Below are 23,975 nucleotides of genomic sequence, written 5' to 3'. Positions count from 1 at the left end.
CCCTCGTATTTTACCAATCCAATATATCTATGAGTATCATATAATTTAGAGCAAAATTCTGTCATTTTGTTATAATTGTTATGGATAATCAGGGTGGCTACTCACTGGGAATTCCGGGAATTATGCATGAATTATTGCCTCCAGGAATTATGCGTGAATTCTACTTGAATTTTTCTCAGTAGACGTGAAAAATTACAACTTTTTTAATCCAAATCCTATTCACACTTTATGCAAATAAAAATTATTTTCGTAAAATTTTCTTGCTCGCTTAGCTCGCATTTCCTGCTTGTTTAGTCTTATCAAGTTTATAACCATAGCTAGGGGGCGGTGGGTCGGCCCTGGGTGCCAAACTATCTAAATGGAAAAAAAATGTAGTAAAATTGATTGATTGATTGATTGATTCAGTGCACTTTATGCACAGAAAGGTTAATCGGGACTGGACATACAGTTTAAAGTGTGATCCAAACTACTGTGCCATGTGTTGAAAAATAATTGAAATTGTTTGTTCGAACACAAATGCTTTAATATATAATATAATAATAACGTAATTTAAAATACCGATAATGCAATAATTTTAAAAATGAACCCTTTCTTTGACAAACTTCTGTATATGCCACTGGTCTATATAAGAATATTTTCGATCTTGACATCTTCGATTCGACCCCCTCCCCCTAGGAAAATTTCTGGCGACGCCCATGGCCAGCAGTGAATGCATTAATTTTCTTCTGGAAGACTTTATGCTTTGGATAGAACTATATTATTTTGTAATCACTGAATTTCAAAATAACATGGGATGGGAGCGGAAGGATTCCTTGATTCTTCAGTGGAAGTAAAAGGCTTTTTCACATCCACTTTATGCACATAATGGCTAATCGGGACTGGACCTAAAGTTTGTTGAATCCAAACCACTGTGTTAAAGCAATAATTCCATTAGAGTGAATGGAAAAAAACTGCTATCTTTCTATTTAGAAGGTTTTTTTTTTATATAGGAAGTGTGGTGAGTGAATACTGTGAACATTTACTATGTACCTTCTGTGCGTGGAAAATCTTCAATGTTATTGTTAACTGAAAAGTGAATTTAAGAAAACAATTTTTGAAAATTTTATTCTGTAAGAGTGAAAGGTTTGAAATATGATTGTGTTCAAAGATTTGGGTTTTATCCTTCAATAAACATTTCATATTTAGTGGCCGATGAGATGAAATAGTTTTCCAAATGCAAGAAATTTGGCAATTTCTCACAAAGATAAGCCTTCTATTTATTTATTTTTGTCATTAAAACTAAAATTTGCCTTAATTTTTCATAACTAAAGCAATGTGAAAATCTTATGCATAGAAGAAACCGTAAAAACGCATGTAAAAATAACACAGATTTTCAATTAATAACACCGAAATTTGATTTAAACCGCAAAAAATAACACCAAATTGCAGTAAAAAATAACCTCGAAATTTAGGGAAAAATTTAACGAAAACTTCACGTCCCTACATATCACTCATCCCCATCTTCGCAAATTAGCCAAATGTCGCACAAGAAGTGAAGTAAAATGAAACAAATCAATAATAATAATAGTGTTATTATTAATACTATTATTATTAGTATTAGTACGTTTATCCTGGCACTTTCTCCACGCTCGCTCAGACAAAAAATCGTGGTTGCGCCTCTGATTGTAAATAGAAACTCAGCACCTTAAATTAAATATTTCAATTCCATTTAATTGAATTATAATTTTTGGATGTTGGAATCACATAGACCCTTTATATTATTAAGATATTTGTGTGTGGATGTTGAGAGGCGGTAATACATAAGGTTGAAATAGAGAAAACATCTGCTTGAATTTTTGGAAAGTTCGCCTTGAAAACCGGGAATTATACATGAATTTTATCATGACCCTAGAGTAGCCACCCTGATAATCTTCATGCCCATTTTTTTAAAAAAAATTGAATATGCAACTTCTTTTGCACTGCAGTCACCTTGAAACACATTTATAAAGGATGTCAATGAACCATTCAGGTTCTTCATGGACTATTTGTAATTTTATATTGGAACGGTAGAATATCGGTACTTTATCGTTATCGGTTCATCCCTATTATGAATTATAGATAACCACTAACATTATTTTTTTAAAATACTATTATTTTTGTACCCATTATTTGATAAGGACTGAAGAGATAACAGAATTTTCACCCATAAAGTATTGGTGAAAAATTTACAGATACAAATAATGGATATTCTTCCGATCGGATATAAAATTGCAAATGTGCTATGAAGAACATAAATAGTTCATTCACCTCCTTAATTAATGTATATAATGAGGTAATGCAAATTGCTGTTGAAAAAGAGACACTGTGTGTTTTGGCATTTACTTTACAAAACTGTGATATGTATGTGAATTATTTATATTTATAAAAATAAGAACTTAATGACAGAATTGTGCACCAAGTTACAAGCTATTTATAGATACATTGGAAGGGCCAAATTAGCTGTAATTATACTGATTAATAGATACACTGATATGTCTCTATTTGCCAATACCAATAGTGTGTGTGGAAGCATCGTTCCTTTGTAATCAAGGTTCCCGGTGGAGGCACATAGTTGTTCGGATCCCACTTTAAACTATAGGTCCAGTGCCGTTTAGCCTTACTGTGCATAAAGTGGACTTAAAACACCAAATCAATCAATCGATCAGTTTCCTGAAGTGTCTGATAAAACATTGCACCGAATTGTAACGGACAATCTGGGTTATCGCAAACTGTGTGCGAGGTGGGTGCCAAAAATATTGACAAACACTTACAAAGATGAAAGAATGAAATCAGCACTTGTTTTCTCACATAGTAACTGGAGACGAAACCTGGATATCGTACGTCACTGGTGAGTCGAAGCAGCAATCACAAACCGAAGATATTCAAGCAATCACCATCACATCGCAAAATCATGGACCAAAAAGGTGTAATCCTCGTGGAATTTCTGGAACGCGGATGAACCATCACAGCAGACGCGTATTGCTAAACACTGTCTAATCTGCAACATGCCATCCAAAACCAGCGAAGAGGAATGTTAGGGTCTGGAATTCTGCTTATTCATGACAATGGCCGCCCACACACAGCTGACCGTACTGTTGCAACAATTCAAAAATTCCAATGGGAATGTTTTAATCACCCACCATACAGTCCCGATCTTGCCCCAAGTAATTACTTTCTGTTCTTGCACCTCAAAATGGGGCTTGCTTCGCAACGTTTTGATGATAGTGATGTTCTCAAGATATAAGTTCTCGACTGGCTGAGATCCCATGTGGCAGATTTCTACACAGAGTGTCATTGTAAACTTGTTCCATGGTACCAAAAATGCTTGGAGCGTCATGGTGACTATGTAGAAAAATAGCTATGGTATGCACTTGTATAGCATCAAAATAAAAATTTTCTTGCTTGATTTTATTCTCTGTAATAACCAATCGGCCCTTTTATTGACATGCCCCTCGTATTTTTTATGCTGTTGTAAGGAGAGATATGACATTTGCATTTATTTATTTATAATGTCTCTTCCACATGTTTAAAATATTATTTGAATTGGCCAAAAATTCACTATTTTTAGTGTATTATACAGGGTGGCCATAAACACTTGAATCAATGGAAGAATTGAGGAGCAACACATTTCCATAACACAAAATGTGCTCACATATCTGCCAGAAGTCTTAACACATTTTGTAAATTTGCAAAGATGTTTCCTTGAATTCTCTTCAGAATGTGAAAACACAGAGCAAATGTTGCAGTGGTTATCCTTTCCCAGAGGTGATCAGATCCCATGTTAGATCATCAGCATATACCTATACCTGCAATTTTAAAATTCCCCATAGAGCAAAGTCCATGGGGTTTTGAGTGCTGTGCCCATTCCACAGAGGCCATTCTCTCAATGCCACAGGGGAAACATGTCATCCAGCCAGTGATGTATACCATCAATTCCACATTTTATGACCATCCTGTAGTTTACGAATAGACTAACCAGTCCCATCCATAGTGTAAATAAAATTGGCATTATCATCAATAAACATTCACATAATTATATCCGTATTTATAATCTAGGTGCTTCCTGTTACTGTTCTGGTTTAAGCACTATATTTTTATCATTTCAGTCAACAAGTGAATGCTGAGATGGAGACTAAAGAAGAAGAAAAGAAGGCGATAGATGATGGAATGCGCGATCTTAAAGATAAACTAGAACAGTTTAGACTTGCGAGAGATGAAAAAGAGAAGGTGCTTAGAAGTTTTGCAAAGTAAGTTTTCTTGTTTAAATTGATTGAAGATAATGTGTATGTGCGATGAGCAGAACCACATTAAGACAGCCTTTTCAAACACGTGCTTTTCAAACTTGCCGCAAAGTACCAAACAATCATACCCTGAGAGTTAATTGTCAAAGAGATATGTATTTAGTTTTGTTTTCTTTCTCAAACACCCCTTAAACATCAAATAAAATGTGAAGTATATGTACTGAGCCAAAAAAACACAAGCAACTTTATGCATCACAAATTGATTTAAAGTTTTACTAAATTTTATCAGCTACGTTTAGTTTGAGCTTAATGATAATGATATTAATATATATATATAGTTTAATATATTTAGTATTTTGTGTATATTTCTAAACAAAATACGTACTTGCTATATTTGTCTGTAAAAACATGTGCAGAAATTTAGTGTGTTCGCAGTTCAATTTGTATTTTTGTTTTGATTGAGCCATGTTCACCTTTCAGTACATATATTTTGTTCTTGTGCTTTTCCTTTGAAAATGTTCTTTAGTATGTAAGTGCCTAATATACATTAAATTATTACAAGATTAATGTACTTTCACGAAAAGTCATTCTGAGATGTACTATTATTTTTGTACATGAATCTATAAATTATTTTTTTAATCTGAAAGGATTTAAATCATTGATTTGTCCTCCCCAGTGGTGTAGTAGTAGCATTGCCACCTTGTAATCAAGCAGTCCTGGGTTTGATGCCCAATGGAGGCACATAGTGCTTCGGATCCAACTTTAAGCTGTAGTTCCAGTCCCGATTAGTAGAGTTTTTGACGAAAACACGCAATGTGAAATAACACATTGTAATGTTAATTTTTCATGTTTCTGAAAAGGTGTGAGGTGCAATTTACCACCCTATTTTGTCACGAAATAATTCGAAATGAACTGCAAAATGCGAAATAGGCTCTTAAAACACATAATTTAGAGTTTATTTACAGACACGACACTTTCTGATGTCAGAATTATCCTGAGAGTTATGCAATTCACGGAAAATTGATTAATTCTGCTGTAAATATTTGAGAAGCAAAAATGGACCCCTTTATACAGGAATAAACTTATTATTCTGCCAATTGCATAAATGTACTATTAGAAGGGATATATTTATTTTGTGTAATAAGTGCAGTTTTTAAATCAAATTTGGAATTACATTCAAATTTTTAAAACCAAAATGTCATTTTATATACCTCTATAACAGCAAAATTTTATTTTATTTACCGCTTTTGAACCCAACATTGACTTGTTTTTGTACCAAAATTTTACTTTTTTTATTTACCAAAAATATGTGTTTCAACCGATTAGCATATCTGTGCATAAAGTGAACTTAAAACAAAAATTCAACAACAACAAAATAAATCATTGTTTTAGAAAACATCACACGATTTACATTGACCTGATTTAAATCAAGCAACTTTGCCGTGTTGCTGAGCGAGAAGTTCCCCAATTTGCAATTGATTACGATACGAGTTTGAATCCATTTCAAGTACTCAATCCCATGTGCAAGTTCTGAATGCCTAAAAGCTCTGAAAACACGTTCTTAGTTCTTCTGGAAGTTCTGTATCCGCTCTCCGTGTATTAAATTGATTGGAGATTTGCATGTTTTTTTTTTCCTTTCTTTATTAGGGAACTTGAAGAACTTAACAAGAAAAAGGATGAAGTGAATGAATATTTTAAGAACCTAGACAATCAAGATGTTAAACTTAAGGAAACACAAGCATTCACCAACAATAAAAGGAAGAAAAATATCCAGGCATTGAAAGCTGAAAAAGAGAAGGTGAGTGATTTAGTCTGTAAGCTGTGCCTGTTGATCAAAGTGAACATTCTTTATTGATCTGTAACTTTGTAAAAACAAATTTAAAGCCTGGAAGTCTCGGAAATATATTGTTCATGGTGTGTTTGAGTGTTTTTTAAAAAAACAAAAACAGGATAAGATATCCAAAAACACAGTTTCCTTTTCCTTCAACCACATTCTTGCATTGTATTTTTGGTAGTTAATATTCAGCATTATTGAATAAAGGCTATTGGTGTGAATAACATGCGAAATTGCAGACTTGACACTTATTTATTCCTATGTCAGTGCATTGTAGAGTGGTCTGGAAATTAGTTAAAAAGTACCTGGGAAAACAAATTACTGCAAGAACATGAATTAAAGTATTGATTTTGGTTAATATCCATAAAATTTAGACTGCAAAACGAGCATGCAACAATTTGTGATACCCCCAAGGTAATGGCTCATATTTGAGGCGTGTGTGACTTACTCATGTTATGAATATTAAAAGTATAATATAAAAATATATATACTATGAAATACTTACGTTTCGTGAGTATCGGTTTCAAGAAGCAACAACGTTTTGGGATCCTACTGTTCTCTTCTCAGGTTTTCGTCTATGCCAGAATGATCATTACATAGCAGCGTCAATTAAGGCAAGGATTGAGGTGGCAGGTAAAACAGGTTAAAAAGGATAAAAAGTTGACATAATATCAGGTGACCCCAAACACGTAAAACCTTCATACTCTAATCCTAATTTTAAAAACCACAAATCTAAAAGTCCGTAAAAGACCCTTTTACACAAGAAACACGTTAAAAACCCTTTACACTACCTTATTTGAGGCGTGTGCAACTTACTCACGTAGGCAGTGTAAAGGGTTTTTTTTTTTAACAGTAGGATCCCGAAGCGATGTTTTTTCGCAAAACAGATACTCATGAAACGTAAGTATTTCATAGTATATATATTTTTATATTATACTTGTAATACCTAAAATATCGAGTGGTATCAGCCAATACAGATATCAGTGCAGCCCAGTATTTATATTTTTTTGTGTAAAAAAGGGAGTGGCAAAATATGTTTTATTGGAATAAAATTTACTATTCCATAGTCACTATATTCATAATTTATAATTCTTTTTTGAGTTAGAATGGTTAAAATAGAGTTTAAAATCAATCTGCCGCTAAAATTCTGTCACCAGTCATGTCTTTTAATCATTTTTAATAGAGATGGGAAATATTAATTGGTAATCTATTGATATTGGTTTATCTTAAAATTACAGATAATATTACTGATCTGGGGTGTAAGTGGTGGCCCTTCCATGTAGTACACCCAATTTTCAATCTCACTTCCACATAGTACACCCTGGACTGCATTTTGCAGACTATCGAGGCTCTGGCATCTAGACCTACGGCCAGTATAATCCTCTGTAGGCCTGTGTTTGTGTTGTCCACTGTTTTGTCCTGTGTACTGAGTGCCTCTTCACAGACTCAGGTTTCAACCCAAGTAAGAATATTCTAGTCCTTCCGACATAAATATATTATAATTTAGTGGCCTCCCCGATGGCACAGAGGTAGTGTCGCCGTCTTGTAATCAAGGGGTCCTGGGTTCATTACCTGGTGTAGGCACATAGTGGTTCGGATCCCACTTTAAACTGTAGGTCCAGTACTGATTAAAATATATATGTGCATAAAGTGGACTTAAAAATACCAAATGAAATCAGTCTTATAATTTAGTACAATATTCTGCTATTTTGTTATAATTTTTATGGTTATAAAAATACTACTTCCTTTTCCTGCAATTTTAAAAAAGTAAACATCTAAATTTGCGCTTCTTTTGCACTGCAGTCATCTGGTAACATACATATAGTAAGATCTATGAACCTTTTAAGTTCTTGAAGTACCATTTGGAATTTTATATCGGATCTGTACTTGATCGGTATTGACCAAAATCCTAATTTTTAAATACATTTCCTTAATTTGTTTTCTGTCATGTTGTTGACACACTGCCTGAACTATCCCCTTTTTTTTCATCAGCAGTACATGTGATGACTGTTACGTAAGTAAGCTGTGTGTGTTTCTTCTTGCAGCTAGAAGAATTAAAGAAAATCCCTGAGAAGAACTCGTCCGAGATCGATGAGCTGACAGCACTGGAGAGCCGCTTAGCTCAAGATAGAACGAAGGAGGAGGCAGCATTGACTAAAGTCATGTCCAGCCTGCAGACAGAGACACAAGAGCTTCAGGACAGCAAAATACAGCTGGAGACAAAATTGATCTCTTTAAGGAAGACAGAGGATGAAGCAAATTCTGCTGTAAGTTTGCCAGCGGAATACTTTGTGACGTAAGATTGTTTCCAATAATTTAATTTAATAATGTAAGTTTTCAGGCTGTTCGAAACTTCAAGCAAGTTAATACACTTTGGACGTACAATGGGCATATCCTGTTGTACAACTACTGTGTAATAAGGCAGGTGACGGGCATAGCCTTCTCTTCGCTATCCTCTCGTATTGTGAATGAACAACAGGCTATAAATAGAGTATCTGCATCTCTTGTGAACCTGTGTTGTAACCACCTCTTTCAATTTTCAACTGCTAGATGTCAAATTTTACTTTTATTTGTGTTGAATTATGTTGCACTCTTTCTTATACTCTTGAGAATAGCATTTTGTAGGTTTGGTGTGTAAAAAGGTAAAGTGCTCCCCTGTGCATAGCACCACGCCATGAAGGCGTATAGGGGGTGTGGGGGTAACACCCGACACTTTCTTGATCCCGGTCGTGAGTGGGGGTGATGTGATCAGCATCACGCCCCTGACCATCTTTACCCCCCAGGGTTTCCCCCAGGTAGCCATGTTATTCGACGCTGGGTGGGCACCGGGGCCGCTTCCATCCTTAGAAAAGTTCCCGGATTTGAACCGGCCGGGGATCGAACCCGGGACCTTGAGCATGGTAGTCAGACGCGTTACCGACTGAGCCACCGGTTTGGTGTGTATTACTTGCAATTCCAGAATATAAAAGGACGTTAAAAACTGTACTTACGTATGCAAGTATATTGTTCCTATTTTTCTTTCTTTAATGGTAAAAAGCCTGGAAGATTGCACCCAATATCGGTTTTCTCATCACTCCGGAAGTTATCCAAGCTGCTCGAGAAGAACGAGAATTTACGTTGGATTTGTGACGCGATAAGAAAATAAAGGGGAGAGGAAAATGTTCGTGGAGGAGTGACCTTCATGTAGATTAGGAAGCACAGTTGAGTAGGAAAGGCCGAACCTGCAAGTTGTATATAGTGATACACACAGGTTTTTTAGTTTTTTAACGTTTTTAACATGAGAATAGGTTAATTGTGCAAGTTTATAGTGAACGACTAGCTTTTTATATATGTCTGGGGTGGGGATATAATATCTTAAATGTATCCACACCAACCCTTGTCCACAATCCTTTTATTTCGACGTGGTACTACCTAGTACCTAGTTTTTTCATACAAACGTGAAGAAGGAGATAGTTAATCTCCGAAACGTAGTTCTAAAGAAAGAAAAATAGGAACAACATACTTGCATACGTAAGTACAGTTTTTAACGTTAATTTTTAACATCCTTTTATATTGAGAATAGCAATGAACAATTGTGGAAATTCGTTATAAGGACTTCAAAGTTAGTGTCACGAGCCAGAAATAGAAATGCTGTGTAATCAGAAACGCCAGCAGTTTCCGGGTGACGTGAGGTCGCCGGAAGAGTCTTGATCGGAGAGCGAAGCATGAAGTGTGTTTCGAATGACAGTGTTACGAAGGTCCGTTTAAAAGGTTTGGACAAACCCACTGAGGACACCTTCAATCGCTCGATACAGTGCTATGTCGTGACAGCCGAAGAACTACGAAGGAAATCAGGTACAGTGGTGACACTTTGGGTTTATCATTATCAGTGTTAGATATGTTGCTTGCTCGTGCGTGATCGTCCTCCCTCACTTGTGCAGATTCTATTAAATATTGGTAAAGGTCAGTGAGCATAATTTATTCCATTCCCCATACACACATCCTCTCGCAGCCAAGCAGTATAAGCTGGCGAACGGCCTAAACATAACGTTAGTGATGATTTTGATTCCAAAGAAATTTTTTCATTATTTTTCATCAATTATTTCTGTATTGTGTATTGAAAATGTGTTTTCAGTATCTTTTATTACAGTGTTTAATTTTTCCTTTCAAAATATTGTTACAGATAAACATTCATAAATTCGAAAAAATATATATAAAATGTAACACTTTTCTACATCTGTGCAAAGAGGATGTCTTGTAGATTTCAGAAAAAAATGTTAAATAATAACAAACTTTTTCCATGATTTTCAGGAAAATAAAATCTCCATGTGGGAAGAAAAGGTATTTTCAGGCCAGTTCCCAAAGAGTTAAACTTATTCGTCAAAGACCGTTCAATAACAAATTATGTTTATTTTTTTATGGTACACTTTACATTCCTCTTTTTTTCATTTGCAGTATGGCATCGCAAAGTCTGAACTGGATATCTACCTGAGTAATGAGCAGAAGGAGAGGACCAAGTTGGATGAAATCCAGAGCAATCTCGACTCAACACAGAAGACGCTTGGTGAACGAAAAGAGTGAGTGTTCAAGTTCATTCCAGAACCATTGTGCAAGGGGACCCGGGTTCGATACCCGGAGGAGGCACAAGTGGTTCGGATCCCACTTTAAACTAGGTCCAGTCCCGATTAGCCATTCTGTGCATAAAGTGGACTTAAAAGAACAAATGAATCAGTCAGAACCATAGTTTGCTAGTTTCATCTAATGTTATTTGTATTCACTCCGCAGGTAACATTTGTATCTGTTTAAGGTGTTTTTACATGGTTTAACATTCAGGAGAAGGAAACGCCAGATAATGCTAGGTTCCAAAAGTTAAAACTCTCAGTTTTACAAATTATTCTTCAATCTCTTAAATCATATCTGTTAATCTGTTATCTGTAAATCATTACTTTCCATCCCCTATTTAGCAGATGCAAACATACTATTGTTTCTTCTCATTGGGGTTTTCTCTGCATATAAGAATCTGATAGTCTTGGGCACACAGTTACAGCCTATTAAAGAAAAATCTGATTGCTAAAATTATCAGGAATTTTATATTTTAGGATAAGACTCATCAAATAATACGGTAAATGTTACTATTAAAATTGTTTTTATTCATACGGCAATATTTCATTCTGGTTTTCCAGAACCACAACCTTGCATATCTAATCAATTTATGCTAATAAAATATGAAACGTTGCCTTGTCAATTAAAACCATTTAGCGGTAATAATAATAGTTACTTGATAGTAACATTTAGAGTATTATTTTGTTATCCAACAGAGGTTCTGTGAAACCATTTAGAACATTAATATATATGAATGAGCAGATTATATATATATTTTTTTTGGGTAAAATTACAAATAATTGTGTAGGATTATATTTACCATTTGAACACTGAAATGCCATTTTATATACAACTTTTGATCCAGAAATGTGCTCAGTTTTTGCACTGAAATCTTGATCTTTTATTTACCATAAATATGTGGCTCTATTCATTAGGAATGGTGTCTCAGTATTCAGTTTATTTTTCTAAAGGTAAAATCTTTCAGGTTCTTTGCAGAACAATTTGCTGATACCTGTAAGGTACTGATTAGTCTGTTTGTCATCTGTATATATTTTATTTTAAATCACCTTTACAGGCAAGTGGCGGCTTTGAAGAAAAGGATCCCGGAATTGGAGAAGACTCTTCAAAAGGCTCACCTAGAGCATCAGAAGGTTACAGAAGAGGAGGCCCAGGTGTCATCGAGATTGAGGTCCCACAGGATGCAATACGAGGAGACCAAATCTGCGATGCAAGCTACGAGGAGTCGGGGGAGAGTTCTGGATTCACTCATGGCAGAGAAGAGATCTGGGAGAATTCCTGGCATTTTTGGTCGCCTGGTGAGTCTTCAATAGTTAAAGAGAATTGTTAAGAGAATATCAACTTTTTTTAACCTGATGAAGAGCCCAGGTGAGATTGAAAATTGGGATATTATTTGAAGTTTCTTCTCTAGACATTAGTCATTTTTTAATGTATGATATTAACAATACATAACATGAAGTTCCTGTAACTTGTAAAGGTAAAAATCAAGAAGCAGCACAGTGTGGAAAGTTATTCAGGATATAAGTTGTGAGAATATCACCATATTTTTCAATAAGTGAGCAACAGTGGCAATTTTCTCTTGACTCTGCATACAGAATTTAACCACAATTTTGGCTTCGGGACAGGAGTTAATGGTGAATGTAGTACCAAATTGACCATAAATGCAGCCTTGGAGTCAAATGAAAGTTGAGTGTGGGGATCTGTAGAGGCACAAAGTTTTAACCTTCTCAGTGCCGAAGTCTTTTTAGTATGTCCTTACCTTTTTAATGTGATGTGTATGTCTTCTGCAGGTCCCTTTGCAACCTACACACTTAAAAATTTCTCAAGGGGCTTTTTACATCCCCTTTTTAACTCTCAGGTAAGGCCTCCCCGATGGCGCAGTGCTACGTCACCTTGTAAGCAAGGGGTCCCGGGTTCGATTCCCGGTGGAGGCACATAGTGGTTCGGATCCCACTTTAAACTCTAGGTCAGTGGACTTAAAACAACAATTCAATCAATCAATCATTCAATTAACTATCAGATAAGGATTTTAGATTAGGGGATTCCCAATACACAATGAAGGGTGCAAAATGGTCATATGTGCCAATGCACCCAGAACATTTTTAATTCCCATGGAATTTGAAAATATATGACAACTCACCAAGTGTGGACTAAATTTGTCAACAGGATACTTGACTTGTTTACATCACATTATACCTGGACCACGCTAAGAACGGCTTCCATTCACATCACAGAACAGTTACTTTGACAAAATCTTGTTTCCCTGCTGGCTGCTTTGTGATGGAGGGGTTTTAAGGTTGCCACTTGTTGCCCAAATAGGGGGTCAGTGGTAGGCTTAATTGGCTGTTTGACTGCAAGTTTCTTCATAGGTAAATGCGGCAACAGAGGGTCACTGCCATAAAGGTGATCCCTGCGCTGCCTGCTGTCATGGCCTTCGTCTAAAGTTTGATTGATTGGTTTATTTTACTTCCCTTTTCTGCTACTTTTGGCAAATTGCGAAGATGAGAATGAGTGATGATATGATGAAATTGATGAAGGGACACTCATTCTCAATCCGGGGATTCGAACCCAGGACCTCTAGTGTTGTAGCATGCTGCACTAACCACTCTTCTATGTAGGGTTTCTGCATCACGTTAAAGTGGCACATAGAAACGTAATTATAAATTCTTCAAGGACCTGCAGGATAAAGAATGTACGTATAATGTAGAAAATAATGCTAACCTTAATTTCCACTGACTTGAGAGAGGTTAAATGTAGGCCTGAGCCGAAACCAAATATCAATGTATCGGTATGAGTTGATACCAGTGGTATGGGTGGCCCCAAAAAAAAAGTAACCGAACAAATGTACAACGGTTCTACATTTCGGTTCCTTTTTTTTAGCCACCCTGTATCATTATTGATATCAAAAAATATCAAATGGAATTTAAATTCCATGTGACATTTCCAAATTTCCAGGAAATTTTGTAAAATGCATAATTTTATTTATATATTCAACAACATTGTTGGCAGAAATCGGAAATCTCTGATTAAATAGTTACCTAATGTGAATTTATGAATACAGGGTGGCCCAAAAAAGGTAACCGAAATGTAATACAACGGTTCTACATTTTGGTTACCTTTTTTTTGGGCCACCTTGTATTTTAAAGAAAAACTGGTAGATTGATATCATGTTACAGTGGTTAGAATAGAACATTTACAAATATTCTTGACCACTTTGAATTGTTACAATTTTCAAGCATTGATATCTGTAGAAATCCATAAGAGTATCATCGGTAGTAGTTTCTGCATCTGTTCAAAGTTGTATCGGACTTTGTTCCAACCCTAGGTATATTAATAATTGTAAAAATCTGAGAACATGTAATTGGATTCCATTTTTATCTGGTAGTTCTTCACCGTCAGAATTTATGTTATTCTCCAGGGTGATTTGGGTGCCATTGAAGAAAAATATGATGTTGCTGTCTCTACTGCTTGCGGCTCTCTGGATAACATAGTAGTCGACACGGTTTCAACTGGTCAAAAGTGCATAGAGTTTCTCAAGAAAAACAGCGTAGGAATTGCCACATTTATAGCCCTAGAAAAGCAAGAGAGGTGGAGGCAGAATTGCAATACAAGGATTAACACGTAAGCATACAAATTCCTTTTATTTTTATGGTTATTATTAAAACTTTGTTTGATTTTTCTTCTGTATGATCTTATTGCTTACACTGTCGAACCTTTCTTTTATACCCTGTCACAGCTAACTGTAGAGCAGGGCCGCGCATATCGGCAGAGGAGGAGGAGGAAAATTGAGTGGTGGAAGTGCAGCGTTGCCAACTGTACGGTCCTGACCGTACATGTATGGACGTGCAGCCCAGACCTTAGTCCGTACGATAAATGCACGGCTTGTCAAAATTTGCTCTTGCAGTTTTATCCCTAATGTTTCCCTAAGAAATTCTTAAACCAATCGTACAGACATGGAGACAAAAATATGGTCCGTTTGCCATGTGCGCTCGGTATTATCCTTTTCAAAAGTTTGCAACGCTTACAGATTTTCTCGAGAAAATAGGGTAACTCCCTTTGCCCATTACACAATCCCGTTTATCTCACTGTTCATTGATGGAGCCGTCTCATCACTACTTGCGCAGAGACTTGTTCTCGTTAGCCTGGTCTACAGTAAGCTGGTATGGAGTTTAATTTACAACTGTTCCAAGCACTTAAACATTTTTTTGATTTAACATTTTGGGGGAACACACACACTCCCTTCATCAAACATTTATTTGTAATTATCAATAATTTTCGATTTGAATTGTTTCAATAGTTCGATACTGTTTGTACTTGTGAGTGTACTTTATTTTGAGTTTTGTATTCTTTGTAGCGGTTATATCAAGTTACTTTACTGCATCTGAATTTTTTACTGAATGCTGAAAATTGATTATAGTTTTGCTTTCTTCCAGGCCAGAAGAAGTTCCAAGGTTATTTGATTTAATTAGGGTGCAGGATGAGCGTATCCGGCCAGCATTTTATTTCGCTCTGAGAGATACCCTCGTAGCCAACGACTTGGACCAAGCAACCCGGATTGGTTACGGAAGAGTCAGACATCGTGTTGTAACTCTGCGTGGTGAATTGATTGAACCATCAGGTAAAGTTTCACAATTTTAAATATTTTAAATTACACAGGACAGAGTTGGTAGAAGCCTTATTTGCATTGGAAAATACACTTTATTGATTATTTAGTATTATAATATTTCTCGTTACGGACAGCTCTCAATTCTAGAACCTTTGTTATTGGAAATTTGACCAATTGTGATCCACCTCCAACTCCCATATGCACAAATAGCATGAAAATTGAAATTGTACTTTGGCTATTTTTGAGGGGCCCTTGTGGCAAAAATGCACATTAAATAATTGATTTTAACCGGTAGACCTTTAGTGCTTCAAATGAAACCCCATGGGTGCAGATATGCCCAAAGATGACATCAAAATTTTGAAAAATAACAGCAGGAACATGAAAAAGTGCATTAATAATCCTAATGTAGCAGCTGCATTCTTCATAAATGAAACTACTATTTTAATGGCGAACTACTCCTGATTACAATGCAATTTCTCAAGTGCAGTTACAACCACTGATTAGTCTTAATTTTTTTTTAAAAAAACTGGACCTCGCGTCGAGTTAACATCGCACAGTGGCAAGTAACACATGGCCAGTACTGTACGCAGGATTTCACATGGTTTACCCTGCCTCTCTGATACAGTACAGTAAATTTATTTGGACATAGCAAACTTAAATGTCATACCACCTTTAATGCGCATAGGCCAGAACAGTTCATGATGTTGCAACAGTGTGCATGGAGAAACCCAGGGGTGTGCCCAGTCAAGTACTATGGGATGGTACTACCAGTGCCCTGGTATCCAGTTGTAAGTAGTGCAGCACCCACAAAGAGAATCACAATGCAGCAGCCAAAATAAGTGCAACAATTTTTTTTTGGACAAATTTCCTTCAAATTTTTTATATTTTTTTCCTCCAAAATTTTCAACTGTTCCTGGGAAAGAGTAATTACTTCAAAATGTATGCTATTCCCGTAGTTGTAGATAAGATTTGGCTGTATTATGTTAATGTTAGTATCATCAGACCCAATAAAGTTGTTGAATCAGATACAATGTGGTGATTTTTACTTTTGGCTGGCTTGACCAGAGATTGCATCTTACATTCAATTTTATGTATTTTTTTTCCAGACACTCCAGCTAATATAAGGTTCCCACTGAGCTGGGAATCCTGCAAAAGTTATGGAAATGAACTTGGGGATGAAGAGATCGGGGAATTATTATTATTATTATTTGCTAGGATTGGAAACTGGAATCAATCAAATTCTCCAAATTGAGTTCATTTTTTTTTAGTAGGGATCAGCCGGCATGAAATTTTGCCAATACTGATAACCGATATTCCACCAATTGGATGAAAAATTTCCAAATGGTCCTACGTTTTCCTAACTGTGCCGATGTCATAATATTTGCCAAAAAAAGTGTGCCGTTGGCTGAGTCACTTCTCCCTCTTTTTCTGTCAACAAACGTGAAAGGGAGGGGGGTGGCAATGTCGATCGTTTCAGCCACGATTTTCTTGCTCGTGTGTGCACATGGGCTGATTACAGGAGAGGGTGGAAGTGGATCCCTCCTCCTCCTTTTTAACGTCTAAAATGGAGCAACCAGTTCTTACATTCTTGAAAACAATCAAAAACCATAGGACAAATAAAAAAAGTGAGAACAATCTCCCATTTTGATAAATGAAAATGTGCAGGTTTCATAAAGCTTGTTTTGAATTCATTTTATGCTGATGGGCTAATCGGGACTAAATATACAGTTTAAAGTGCGTGTTTCCTTTTCCAGGCTGGATTACAATGCAAGTTAAGGAAGAGTTTTGACTGCTTCCTGGAATAGGGGAGGGGATGAATATGAAGTTGGCTGAAGCAAAGAAAACATGACTTTCGTCACTTTTTTTACGATGTCTTTTACACAGCCAAATCAAAACAAAATTTATGGCTTTTTTTTGTGCCTAGAAAGGTAGTATTGTGTCTCCTGAGAGATCTTATCTTACCAGTTAATCTTGTAACAGACAATGCTCTTGTAGACCCGTATAAAATCCAACATTCATTCTGCCCAATTATCTCCCGATTTTTGCTGGCGCCGGTGTGACTGGTGTCAAGATTCTTCAAGTTTTGTTTGCAATAAACGAGAGATTGTTTTCCTATTCCATAGGTGTCAGTGCAAATGTTTTCATGTTCTATTTTCCTTCTCACAACACGCATCCTGTGATAACAGGTTGTATAAATACACAGGATAAATGCTGTTACCGTCTCCTAGGAATCTTCGTGTCCATTTGAGCTTCGTTTAAGCTCAAAACTGGTGCAAATTCCAATAACAACCCTTTTTCCGGGAACTGTGAAAAGTCGTTGTATCGAGAGTTGACTGTATATAGTAGGGATGGTACCAATAATCAGTACTCTATCGGTATCAGCTGATATAGGCATATATTTTACCGATCTGATATATATCAATAAATATCTGATAAGTTAGTGCAAAATTCTGCCATTTTGTTGTATTTTTTGTGGATAATCTCCATGCTCTACTTTCTAAAAAAGTAAATGTCTAAATATGCAACTTCTTTTGCAGGGCAGTCACCTTGAAACAATTTATTAAGGAGGTCAATGAACCTTTCAGGTTCTTCAAGGACCATTTCTAATTTTATATCGGATTGATAGAAGATTGGTTATCGGTATCGGTGAAAATTTCATATCGGCCCATCCCTAGTATACAAATATATCGGATCGGTAATTTTACCGATACATCAATATGCCTATATTGGCTGATACCAATTAATCTGTCCCATTCCTATTTTTTAGAAGCATTTAATGTAAAAATGTTGTTTTTTTTTTGTTATTTATTTTCAATAAACTTTATTCATTTTATTGAGATGCAAAGTTGAAAGTATGACTTTATTAGTATTTTAAATGATTGTAAAGTGATTTGGAATATTATTTAACAGTACCTGAATAATCTAGAAAAATCTGGGACTGAGTCTGGCTCAAGTGAAAATGTTGACTTGAACCCAGCTTTCTGGCATAACGTACCGTACTCTAGCAACTGAATTCAAAGCTAATAGTATGTTTCTTTCATGATTATACAATTACCACACAGTTAAATAGTGAAAGTGAAAAATAGGGGTACAATCAAGGCTGGACCATCATTTAGCAATGACATGGCAATCCAGGTTTGAATCCTGGTCAAGCCAGCATTTCTGCATTAGATCTCTACATAATGTGAAGTATTCAATCTAATTTTTAAGTCCTGTTCTTTTTGTATATTGACATTCATTGATGTGTTAATGTAATTTCTTTTACACAAAAGGTACCATGAGTGGTGGAGGCAAGCAAGTGAGCAGAGGACGAATGGGTCGCTCAGTTGTGACAACCACTGTTCCTCCTCAGAACGTGGAGAGAATGGAGCAGGAACTGCAGGAACTGAGCCAGAGGTCCCAAGAGTTGAGGGAGCGCCAGTCACAGCTTGAAGAGGAGATCAGGCAGGTCACGAGAGACCTGAAAGACCATACAAATAGCCTGGAGAAGTTCAGCCTCGATATTAAGGTATTTATTAATTTGTCTGAGCATCAAATCGAACATTTACGAGAGATATTGTTCATAAAGTCTGGAACCTGTGGGATTTTTTTTCTTGTTACAGATTCATTATCTAGCTTAAGGCAGGCATACACAAGCGTAAAAAACACATCAAAGTCATTAAATTTTGTATGCAATGTAGAAATCCGACAGTATTTGGGGAGCTACGGATGTTACACACCGTAATTTTCATACGCACCCCTGTAATTTTCCTACTGCCCAAAAGTGAAGGAGGTCTTAACTTTTCTGCATATACAAGTGCATAAAGGGCAACCTGGGGTAACATACTTGCGTAAATACGCAGTGGATTTACGTCACATATTTGCAATTTAGTATTTGGGCTGCTTTACAGGTATAAAAACAGCTGTTTTGGCAAGGAAATTAATGTCTAATGTATGCATTGAAAATCAGAAATCTGGATCATCTGCACAAACATATTACTACAGCCTGCACATCTTTGGACCCAGAAATGTTGCGCCGAATCCAGAGAAACATGGTCAAATGTCTCCAGCTGTGTATGGAAAATGATGGTGGACATGTCGAACATGTTTTGTAGAGATATATTTTGTTAAATCAAGGGTTCGTGCATTTTTGGCATTGGTTCCAGACTTTATGAATACCCTGTAGATGCGACATTCACTGCATTACAGACTAAGGTTGATCTGAAGGAGCTTTTTTTTTGACCATAGTGCATACTGTATTTCAGGCCTGGAGGTGGTGCTCTTGACTGATGGGTCTTGAGACAGAGGTATAGCAATTATGATTACAAAGTGGATGGATGTACAGTGGAACCCAAATTTTACATTTTCCTCGCATCATACAGTCAATCTTGATGCTCCCAACAGAGCAAAATGTTATAAAATATTCCTCGATTTTCCCACATTTGAAGATTTTTTCAGCTTGATTCTCTGAAAACCATCAAATCAAGGTTTCACTATATCCATGTGGTTTAGTGATGGTATCCACTTATAATCCCAATATGCAGCTGAGATGAGGCAAGGTCAAGAATTCTAAGGATGGCAATGGGCTACTTAGCTAGGTGAGTCCCTCAAGGCTCAGTTACCAGATTGAACCTTGGCTCTCAGTTAGAACAGCTGTGCCGATCCCATTGACTGGCCAGAGATATAGTTCTGAAAAGTGACCTTGGCTTGAATCCCATGGCTCTAAGGGAGTTTGCACACTGAAATGTCAAATCAGAAGTGTTGAGTGATACATGTTCTCGAAAAGAAATACCTTCCCCCCAACCCCTCCCCTCACAAATTAGAGAGGTCCATTTTGCTTGTTACTTTAATCAGAAAGCTCCCTAAGATAGATTTCACTCAGAAATCACTAGTGGCAGGTGACAAGAACAGACTGTATGAAGTAAGTGTTGAATATGAAATACTGTCATAAGTACATGAATCCAAAAGAACATATTGATTCTTTTTTTTTTTTTTTTACTACAAACTAGAAATTCAAAACGTGACAAAGATGACTGCTGATTGGTGCCTCTTGATAAAATGGCCCAGTCTCAGACACAAAACTACATGTGCACCTTGTATTACTCCAATATGAAAGGCTGCATATATTTCTGAAGGTTTGTTTTCAAGTAACAAATGTTACATATTGCTTGTTACGTCAGTCTGAAAGCTTCCTTGATGGGCCTGCAGTTCCTTGGATGATGGCAATCTCACTATTGGTTGGGAGTTCAGCAGTGTCTAATTTGGAAAGCTTTTTCATGCCAGTATTATCAGATATCCACAGCCTGATGAGTAAAGAAATTATTTTTCAATGTAGAACCGTGGTCATGTAAACCTAAATAGTAATAATAATAAGAAGGAAGTAATTTCTTCTTTTGGTTCATGGTTGTTTCAAGCAATATGTTTTTGATGTAATTGTTTTGGGAGAACAAATGTTCCTTTACCAGACATTTATTTGTACTTCTTTTGTTGTTTAATCAAACTACAAATAAATATCTGATGAAGGTAGTGTGTATTCTCCCGAAACATTACATGAAAAAATGTGTTTAAAGTGCTCGTAACAACCGTAAACTACAAGAAAAATAATTCTACAATGCAAGCATTACGTACATACAAGAAGAAATGGGAAAAAAAGATTGCATAACTTTAAATTAATTGTGTTTGTTACTTCAAAATCAGGATAGTGACTTGTTAATTTTTCGTGCAGTCCCTGGGAGAACAAGAACCTGTGCTGAGGGCTCAGCTGAAAGAGCAACAGCAGAAGGTGAAAGCTGCAGCCCCCAATCCCGCAGAGGTTAAAAGGCTTCAGACTACGGTCAACAAAACTGAAGCTGGTGAGTACGAGTCTATAAAGTAAGTGTAAGTTGTACTTAAGTTACATCATCCCATTGTACATTCATACAGGAGAAGAGGGTACATGTTTGGGATAGGACACAAGGAACCTTCCTTGGATCGTGGTTTCTGGTCTTCACATTAAACTAAGATATCTGCCTAGAATCAAGTGCTGTATGACTGTCATAACTGGCTTATCAGCAGGTTTGAACTCTTTAAATTATTTTTGTACTGATTGGATTACTAGGAAGCATTTCTTCTTTATTCCAAATGGTGTTCTCATTTTCATTTTTATTTGTATAACAGCAAGATATGAAGTTTATCTGCAGATGGAAAATTTACATTTTAAATTTGTTATTTGAACAAACTATATTACAGTTTCACATGCTGATAATTGTCGGTAATTAGAGAATATATTAAATACAGGATGTTTGGAAAATATTGTATATTTTTCAGGGCATTTATTCTTAGCCTGGTATTGTGGTATGAGCATGCTTTTTACAACAAAAGAAAGATTATGTCTGTAGGTTTTTGTAACATACTTTTCAAGTTTGCTTTACAAAGATTCAATATGGTCACCTTTTTGACATGACAGACAGTGAGTCAATAGTCCATTTCAGCAAATATGCAAATCAGTATGTCTCCAATGATCCGTTCTCTCAGCTCCACCAGACGGCCCCTGTGGTGGAGTGGTTAGCAGACCATGCTATGATGCCAGGGGTCCCGGGTTCGAATCCCGGCCTGTATGTTTGTGAGTGTCCATTCATCATATCATCTTTCATCTTCACAAATTAGCCAAAAGTGGCAGAAAAACTGAAGTAAAATAAAGCAAGTCAATCAATCTCAGCTCAACCAGATCTTGAGGCAACAACGGGACAAACACTCCCTTCCTTGAAGAAGCCCCACAAAAAGAAATTTCATGGTGTCATATCTGGGGACTTCAGGAACCATCTCAGCAATGCATAATCATTGAGACCAATACAACCTATCTACCATTGTGGAGATGTTCATTGAGGCGCCCTCTGAATGCTCGGTGGTAGTGGAGGGACACTCCAGCTTGCTAGAACACAAAATTCCGTGGGTCCTCTTCAAGTTGGGGCATCATCCAATTCTCAAGCATGTCCAGATATGCGAGTCCAGTAATGGGTTTTCTCACAAAAATAAGGTCCAAAAAGCTTTGTTCTGAATATGTCACCAAAGACATATATATCTTCTAACTACACCAGTGTGTATTGGATATTAAGTCCACTTTAGACAAAAGCATTTCCTTAAACCTTTTTGCTAGCATAAATGCTTCCAAAAATATTATAGCAGACAGTACTTTACACAGAAGCATTTCACGTAACATTCTGGTTATTGTTTGCGATTGCAATGTGAACCATGCAGAGTGCATTAGATAATATATGCAGCACGAAAGGCTTTTCATTTAATAATACATCTAGAGAGGAAGAGATGGAATTTAAAAGAGGAAATTATTGTTTATTTGATGAGATATCATGTAAACAAATTGAAACTACATATATTTTTTTGTATTAAATCTCACTTAATCTCACATTGAGATATTTCTGTCCATGAGCCAGTGTTCAATTGAAACAGCTAATTTATTCATTTATATTTGTATTGCATTAGTATGTATTTGAGCAGCACCATTGATTTGTACTTAACATCTTTTTAAGGGAAATGTTATTCCTTTTGGTTGAATGGTTTATTATCAGCTTTTAAAAATATGAAGTGATACATTATTTGCATCTCATTCAGCTTCCATTACTTGTGTGCTCGTGACCTAGAACTCGCTTCTGATTGGTTAGGACTGATTCTATCCTTCAGAAATGCTATAATATTTCTCACTTTACACAGTAGCTCAGTTGTTTGGGCATCTGACTACCATGGGAGAGACCCGGGTTCGATCCCAAGTGGGGGAGAACCAGGATTTTTTCCACCTGTTCAAGCAGCTCCGTCTCCCACCCAGTGTTGTATGAAGTGGGCACTTGGAGGAAACAGGGGGGGGGGTAAAGGCAGCCAGGGGTGTGGTGCTGATCACATCACCCCCAACTTCAGTCGTTATCAAGAAAGTGTGAGACCCTAACTCCACACGCCCTATACACTTTCATGGTGTGGTGCAAAGCACAGGGTATCACTTTACTTTTTTTTCTTCTTCACGGTAGCATTTTGGTCATGGCATAAATGTTAAGGAAAATGCTCTTACCTAATTCGGGCCTTATTCTTTCTCCGACAGAGTTCCAGAAGGCATCAGCAGCAGCGCAAAAGATAAATGTGGAGGTCGAAAAGGTGACAAGTCAGATTAATGAAATCACAGGAGGCCGCATGAAAGCTGCGCAGAAGAAGCTGGATGAAGTCACCAAGAAAATAGACAAAGTCAGCAAGGAAATAACACGTCTGAAAGTGGCAATCAAAACAGCTGAAAGGTAAGTTTGCTTGAATTTCTTGAACAAGTTGGCTCATCTGTGTGGATGTGTAATTCAAATTGCCCAAATGGTTTTTTCTCCAAATTGAATGCTATATTCGAAAATTGTGTAATTTGCTGATGTGCTATTTTTATTAAGGGTGAGCCAATACTTAGAGGTACATATTTGTGGAGAACAAAAAAGCAAAATTTTGGTACAGAAACAAAGTGGTGATGTGAGCGATGAACATGTTGAGCGCTTCCATCAAGATATTTCATTCATGGAGGTTCAATACTAAGGAATATGGATCATGGTTATATTAAGTGATTATTACTGTTTGGTGAATAGAAATGCTCCAGGAACATCATAGACAGGCCAGCAAGAGATCTCATGAACATGACTGAATTTGCATCAAAAGATTTGAAATTTATCTTACAAAATAC

At 36.5% G+C, this 23,975-nt stretch overlaps 1 protein-coding gene across 1 annotated transcript in view; it reads left to right on the top strand.

The window, feature by feature from the left end:
* Positions 1 to 23,975, top strand: part of glu (structural maintenance of chromosomes 4-like protein gluon) — a 72,694-nt gene that overhangs the window by 24,198 nt on the left and 24,521 nt on the right. The window contains exons 7-16 of the mRNA XM_083129711.1: positions 4,125 to 4,265; positions 5,907 to 6,057; positions 8,139 to 8,360; positions 10,528 to 10,649; positions 11,750 to 11,990; positions 14,111 to 14,313; positions 15,126 to 15,310; positions 18,571 to 18,806; positions 21,003 to 21,129; positions 23,364 to 23,553. Coding sequence (XP_082985837.1) covers positions 4,125 to 4,265; positions 5,907 to 6,057; positions 8,139 to 8,360; positions 10,528 to 10,649; positions 11,750 to 11,990; positions 14,111 to 14,313; positions 15,126 to 15,310; positions 18,571 to 18,806; positions 21,003 to 21,129; positions 23,364 to 23,553 — 1,818 coding nt within the window. The remainder of the gene's footprint in view (positions 1 to 4,124; positions 4,266 to 5,906; positions 6,058 to 8,138; positions 8,361 to 10,527; positions 10,650 to 11,749; positions 11,991 to 14,110; positions 14,314 to 15,125; positions 15,311 to 18,570; positions 18,807 to 21,002; positions 21,130 to 23,363; positions 23,554 to 23,975) is intronic.

The sequence above is a fragment of the Lepisma saccharinum genome, chromosome 10 (genome assembly GCF_977018435.1).
Source record: "Lepisma saccharinum chromosome 10, izLepSacc3.1, whole genome shotgun sequence".
NCBI classification, from domain to species: Eukaryota; Metazoa; Arthropoda; class Insecta; order Zygentoma; family Lepismatidae; genus Lepisma; species Lepisma saccharinum.
The sequence above is the reverse complement of the archived record's forward strand: the minus strand, read 5'-3'. Positions and strand labels throughout refer to the sequence as shown.